We start from the raw sequence: 6,813 nt of genomic DNA on the forward strand, positions 1-6,813 counted from the left end.
GATTTGATCACAGAATCACTTGAGTTGGAAGGGATCTTTACAGGTCGCCTAGTCTGACTTCCCTACAGTGCACACCCACAGCCCCAGCAGGTGCTCAGAGCCCCTACAAGCCCAGCCTTGGCTGCTGCCAGGGATGGGGCATCCCCAGCCCCAACCAAACTACCACCATGTTCATGGCTGCACCCATTTCCACACCCACCACTGCTGGCTGCCTCCAGGTTACAAAGGTAACGCTAACAACTGCAATGACATTCCTAAAAGGGATCCACTGGGGTGGGAAACAGCAAAAAAAAACCCAATATCACATGACCAGAAATCTCTGTTCAGACCACAGCTGGAGAATGTCTTATCAAAAAACTGCAGCAGTACTTGAAAGGCAGGTATGAGAATTTCCCTACAGCAAAATCCTGGGTCAGTGCTGCAGCAGACGGTGAGACAACCAGGCAGGGAGGACAGCCAGGACCCCTGACATGGGAAACGCTGCTGAAAGCTGTTTACATGGGTCCCTTAACATCTGCATCCTCAGTGCCTGAACTGACCATTCGTCTCTTTTCCATGTTTTCTCCTCCTGTCTTACCCTATCCTGCCTATCTTCTCCCACCTCTCTCACCTATTGCTAGGATGACATATTTCTCCAGTTCCTCTCCCAACTGCTTTGGATCTTCTGTCATTCCAAAGACCCTCAAACCCACCAAGCTGCAGCCCAAAACCCAACCCTCCTGATGGAGCAACGCTGAGGCAAACCAGCCGGCAGCCACCTTGCTACCTCGCCTATTTGCAAAACAAGCAGCAGGCAAACCTGAGCTGTTTGCAAATTCTCCAGACCATAAACACCACATGGGCTCATGCCCGTTCCCAAAGTGAGGATGAGCATTAGGAAAGAGAGTCAGGGCAGCAGAGAGGAGGAAAGAGCACAAGCAGACACTGAGCTCCCATTCCCTCTGAAAGGAGGATGGGTGCTCAGCCTTTCTGAAATCCAGGCCAGTAATTTTCTCCGGGTAAATAAGAGCTTTTGTCCTGCAAGAATTGCTGGCTTAGAAGACATAGAGAACACAAAACAAAGATCCTCGCAGAAGGAAGTTTCTTCGGGTTCTGCTTTGTTTTTGAGCCCTTCTACTACAGCTTCCATATTTTCCATCTCAGGCGGAGAGTTACCAGCAAATTCCTCTGGAGAACTGCAGAGCTAATTATTTACCAGCACAAACCTGCTTGCACTGAAGTCCAACTTCTTTTTTTGCCATGCCACAGACTTATCTTGGTATCTGTTCCCCAAGTCACATTTACGAGCCCCTGCCAGTAAGCACCCAACAAGAAATGGACATATTGCTGATATACGTGACCTCAACATGCAAAGTAAAAGCCAAGGACCTGACAAATCACGTGTTACGGTAGGGCACCGGGCCTTTTTCTGGGAGGGAAAAAAAAAAAAGGAAAAGAGGGGTAGCAGCCAAACATCGAGTTTGCTGCCAATAGAAAACATTCAAAGGATAAAAATACGCAGCTAACTTAGAAACAGCAACAAATTGCATAGAAGGGTTCCCAGCAAACCAGGGGCCTACAGCACCAGGGCCAGAAGGACACCCAGGGGAGAGACAGAGGGCTGTCTGCAGACCTTTAGAAATGAGGAGTAAGGAACAGGTCAGCTTCGTTCCCTGGTTCTGGAAGACAGAACAAGCTTTTATTACTTGCCAGCCTATCACTGGTATATTGCACAGGCAAGTGAAAAACTAAACGGAGTAACTGTAAAACCTTCAAACCTCTCATTAGATAAGGCCTCCCTATCTCAGGAGGACAGCAATTAAGCTACACTTTCCAGACCCCGGGCTGTGTCTGGACATCCTTTCTTCTCACCATAACAGCTGTGCTAGATGGCATCCCCTGAGCCTCCGCCAGGGGATGCAGAGCGTGGCAGGCAGGTAACCTGGTGTGTTAGAGGAAGAAAACTCACATCTACCCACTGTATTTCAGTACCATTCTGCAAAGAAAAAAAAAAAAGAAACCCGCGCATTCTGCTGAATCCAAACAGCACCATATAATTTTGCCGTTTATACATAAACACAGCAGGAAATTAACTCAAACGCGAGACAGGGGAGGTACTCCTGCACCCTCTGTGAGCTAAAAAGAAGGCAATCAGCCCTCTGCTGCTGCTGGAACAACCTGCATGACAATGGGGTCGAATAGGATCCTTCCTCACTGTGACATCTTCATCTCAGGAAGCTCTGGTGTAACCCACACCTGACTGCAGGGTACGTGGATTACGGAGACCAGCAGACTAGAGGGCTGCTTCATCCTGAACACCCATCTCTGGGGGAAAACCGAGTAAATAAGATCCAGCCTTTTGGGAGGCAATGGAAGAAGGCAACACTGTAACACAGACAGTAAAACTGGAGTGTTCAAAACAAAACCAAGAGGCAATTGCGGGGTTAGTTCACAAAAGGCCTGTGGGACAGATGGCTGTCCTGCATGCCTCTGGTAGCAGCCAGGCCCATTTCAGATGTCCCTGAAGCCATTACCCAGAACTACCCTCTTTCTGTCTCCTGCAAAACACTCACGCTAGTAGCATTAAGCCCCAAACTAGAATTCCAGTTCTCAAAGCAGCACCATGAATGTGACCCACCATGGCTTCTTTCCATGAACACAAATGTTTTCTAGCACATAGCACATGAAGTGTCAGAGCAAGGCTCAGCAATGTGCTGCGCTGACTACAAAAGCCAAACCACCGCCACCACCAACCACCTCAGCATTACTGCCCAGGCGTATCAGCTCACTGCGTGACAGTTACATTGCAACAAAGCAGAATCGCTACCTTCATAAACACAAAACAGGGCAGCTGGTAATTAAGAGTTGCATAAACACCTACCTAAATTATATGGAACAAATGGCCGCCCACAGTAGAAGCATCAGCTAATTAGCCCTGGTCGTATCCTCCCGACTCCCTCCACATTCCTCCATCCAGCCTATCCAGACCTCCAGACAGCTCAGATCCAATGCAGCCACACCTCTGTACCTACCAAAATCCCTTTGCTAAGATGCCCCCAGTTGGAAGCAAGCCTTAAACTCTCACCATTCGAGCTCTATCTCTCCTGATTTAAAAGCAAAGACCTGCTGCTTTGATACAGTACCCCTAATGTGCTGCCTTCTCATCAACAGCTCTCAACCAACCGCCAGTGCCAAAACACAGCCATATATTTGTTCCTTTACCACAGAACAATGTTTGCCAACCTGTTCTGAGCCATCTCAGTGCTACAGACCCTGCTCCCATGGCTGTAATCACAACAAGCCCCGTAGCAGCACTAAGGGGATTTCCTAGCATCACCGTGCTGCCTGACATAGAGCACAAAAAGCTTTCTTCTCTGCACATCGCTAAGACGCTTTGCCATGACACAGATGTGTCAGCTGGAGGGAGTGATTTGGTTGTATTTCTTTCTTTGCACAGTACACACTCGCCCAGCTCTCCTGGTGCAGCCAGAGCAGGTTCGGAAATGAGCTTCCTATTGCTTGCGTGTCCTGAACTTCCAGTGGCCTTGCTACAAGAGTCTCACTCAAGCGCAGTACTATCGCGAAGGCACCCAGTTTTCGTGCTGCAAATAAGCGGAAAAGAAGAATAATAACAACAATAAAAAGCAAACAAACAGGGACCAACGGCATCCTTTACGATCACAAAACACGAGACAGCTGGAGAGTGCCAGCTCGGGTACAACCACTCAGAAACAACACATCGCAATGCACACACGAGCTCTCCGAGCGCTGACCTGCACGGCAATACGGAGCTCAAGCTGTAACTCTTTAGTTACATTGTGGCTGCGCGGCCGAAGAACCGACATCAGGCAGCGAGGACACAGCGATTCCATATTTCACCACACAGCCCTACGAGGGGGAGCCGGGCGAACCGAGCCGCCGCAGCTCCTGTTCCCCACCTCCAACGCTGGAAACCTCACACCGCACAGCTCCGGAGGCACCGCGGGCCCCGCTCCCACCACGGCCCCCCCCCGGCTCAGCTCCCCGACTCACAGTGCGTGCGTGAAGGCGCTGAGTCCCGGCGGCACGGCGGCCAGCCCCCGCCCGGAGCAGTCCACTCCTCGGTCCCCGTCGCAGCTGCAGGAGGCCGGGCAGGGCGGAGGGGAGGCCCCGCCGCTGGGCCCGGCCGAGCTGCCCAGGCCCCAGGCGACGAGGCCGAGCAGAGCGAGGCACCGCATCGCAGGGCCCCGCACCGCAGCGCGGCACGGCCCCGCCGCGAAGGAGAAAATAAAATAGAATTCAAATAAAGATACGCGATTTAAAGAGAAAAAAAAAAAAATAAAAAATTACAACAACAACAAAAAAATAAATAAGAGAACAGCACCGCGGAGGTGGACAAAAAACCCTCCCCGGTCTCCGAGTCCGGCGCCGCCCCGTCCGGCCGCTCCTCAGCGCCGCAGGTAGGGCGCGGGGGCGGCCATGGCCAGCGGACCGCGGGGCGGACGCGGAGCGCGGCACGGAGCGGAGCGGAGCAGCTCGGCGCCCCCGCCCCTCCCGGCCTCGGTCCCTGCGAGCGGCGGCTGCAGCTCTGCGCCCAGCGCCGAGGTGCGTATGCTAACCAGGCGGCCGCCCCCCCGCTCCTATTGGTGGGTAGGGGGGCCGCGGGGCCGATGAATATGCAGAAAGAGGCGGGGGAGCGGCCAAGGACGGGGCGGGGACTCGGCCTCACACGGCACGGAGCCGGCGGAGCTGAGGCGGAGTCGGGCGCCTCAGGCGGTGGAGCGGGACACGGGGCGCTGAGGGCGGTGCCGGGCTGAGCGACGTGCCACAGCCCGGTGGTACCAGCACACACAGAATGACCCGGGTTGGAAGGGACCTCAAGGATCATGTAGTTCCAACCCCCCTGCCTGGCAGGGCCACCAAACATACACCTTTACTAGATCAGGTTGCCCAGGGCCCCGTCCAACCTGGTCTTGAACACCTCCAAGGACGGGGCATCCACAACCTCCCTGGGCAGCCTGTTCCAGCGCCTAACCACTCTCCTAATGAAGAAACCATGCACAGATCCTCCCCACAATGCCACATTGCCCGTTTTCTGAGCAAACAGGGGAAAAAAAGGACACATGTCCTCAAGCTCATGGTTTCTTCCAGTTTTTACCCAACATACCCAATGCAGATGCATTAAAAGGTCCTACATGTGTAACTACATCACATCTAAACCAAAGCAAATAAGGAAAAGCGCTTGTTTTTCCATCTGGAAAAGAAGAACAGGTGAGCGCTTACCTTGTGCCAATGGTCTCACTCCACTGCCCGCACATAATGGCTGCAGGAGGGGCCTTGTGGGATGGAAAATAATGGGTACGTTTTATTCAGCTACGGATGTCACCAAAACTTGCACTCAGACGGCTTCAGAATGATGGCAGTTGAAAGATGAGGTCTCACCAGTTCCAACAAGCAGCCCCCAAAATGAAGCCTGAGGCCCATCAGCAACGTCCCAGTGATAGAAGCACCTGGAGCTGAGCAGTGATGGCACCAGTCAGCAATAAAGCCCCATGATTTCTTAGCGGCAGACTGAGGCTCTCTGGAGCCAAATTGTTTGCTCTGTGTCTGCATACTGCAAAACACAATAGCATCCTGCACTCCCAGATGCTATTGAAATACACCTAACATAATAAATCACCAAATGCTGCGCTTCACCTCACTGCCCCTGGAAGCAGCTGAGAGCTGCGGTGACTGCACTGCTGCCAGCCAGCCCGTCTCCCCCCTCAGATTAGATTTTGCTCAGACAATGCCACTGTGCTGCTCCAGCAGGAAAGCAGAGCTGTTATTAGATAAGAACCACGTGCAGGTGATTTTACTTACCTCTGGAAGTACACAAGCCAAAGGCAGCGTTCAGGAAGATGATGACTTATTGTTGGTGGGTTCCTTCCCTTCACCCAACCACTTCGTTCTGTAGATTTAGTCTCTAGATAAGCAAGGAGAAATCAGAAACACGGAGCAACTTACCTTCTTTAAATCCTTAGACATGGGATGGACAAAAATCCGCTGACTTTTTAAACATTGGTAACTTAAATAACCATGTTTGTCTCCTATGGTATCAACTCATTTAACTGGTCAGGAAAGTGCGATACTACCATAAACAATGCGAGAGGTTGAAGGAAACGAAGCACTGAGGGAGAAAATGGTTGTTTAACTAACTTTTCTCAATAGGATGTATCATCTGAATATAAGTCAGAAGTCTGAATATAAAATATATCAATATTACTCCAGGGTTTTTATTAAAGACTTTCTTGGTAGGAAAAAAAATTATCAATACATCAAGCAACAGAATTAAACAGACGCAGGATTTGTTTGAAGCAAGTCCCACACACCTCACATAGTAATATTGTTCTAAAAGCAGCTTCCAGTAAAGATTTTACGAGACAAAGGATCACAGAAACCTGGTCTGTTCCACACCTTCGGCTTCCATGCAACTTCAAGCAGTTGGTCTGTCCACCATGGTCACACCCTTCCTTGCACCAGCACAGTTCCTTTAATGCTAGACAGGCAACAGAAATCAGCTCAAAAAACTAAGTCGTAATTGGTGTCTGCGAGGATACCAAATTGAATCTGCTCAATGCACAGCCAAAAAACAGCGAATGCCAACACAAGCAAGCATACAGTTGAATACAAAAAGGTAAGAGGAACACAGCAGTCTGTCAGGCTGCCTCTTTGTGTTAATACGCAGCCAGCCTCAGATATGCAACTTGTGCTTTTTCAGTATTTCTCTATGAATCTGAACCACAGTGAAGTAGAACAGAGGTAGACAGAGCACGGAAACCTTTCATTTTTAAAACCAAACTGAAAACGTGGTCT

General features: G+C 50.8%; 1 protein-coding gene across 1 annotated transcript in view; it reads right to left on the reverse strand.

The window, feature by feature from the left end:
- LGR4 (leucine rich repeat containing G protein-coupled receptor 4) overlaps window positions 1–4,560 on the reverse strand; it is a 56,929-nt gene extending 52,369 nt beyond the window's left edge. Inside the window, exon 1 of the mRNA XM_015863442.2 lies at window positions 4,012–4,560. Within this exon, the coding sequence (XP_015718928.1) occupies window positions 4,012–4,196 (185 nt within the window). The 5' untranslated portion in view covers window positions 4,197–4,560. The remainder of the gene's footprint in view (window positions 1–4,011) is intronic.
- Between the last annotated feature and the right edge of the window lie 2,253 nt (window positions 4,561–6,813).

The sequence above is a fragment of the Coturnix japonica genome, chromosome 5 (assembly GCF_001577835.2).
Source record: "Coturnix japonica isolate 7356 chromosome 5, Coturnix japonica 2.1, whole genome shotgun sequence".
NCBI classification, from domain to species: domain Eukaryota; kingdom Metazoa; phylum Chordata; class Aves; order Galliformes; family Phasianidae; genus Coturnix; species Coturnix japonica.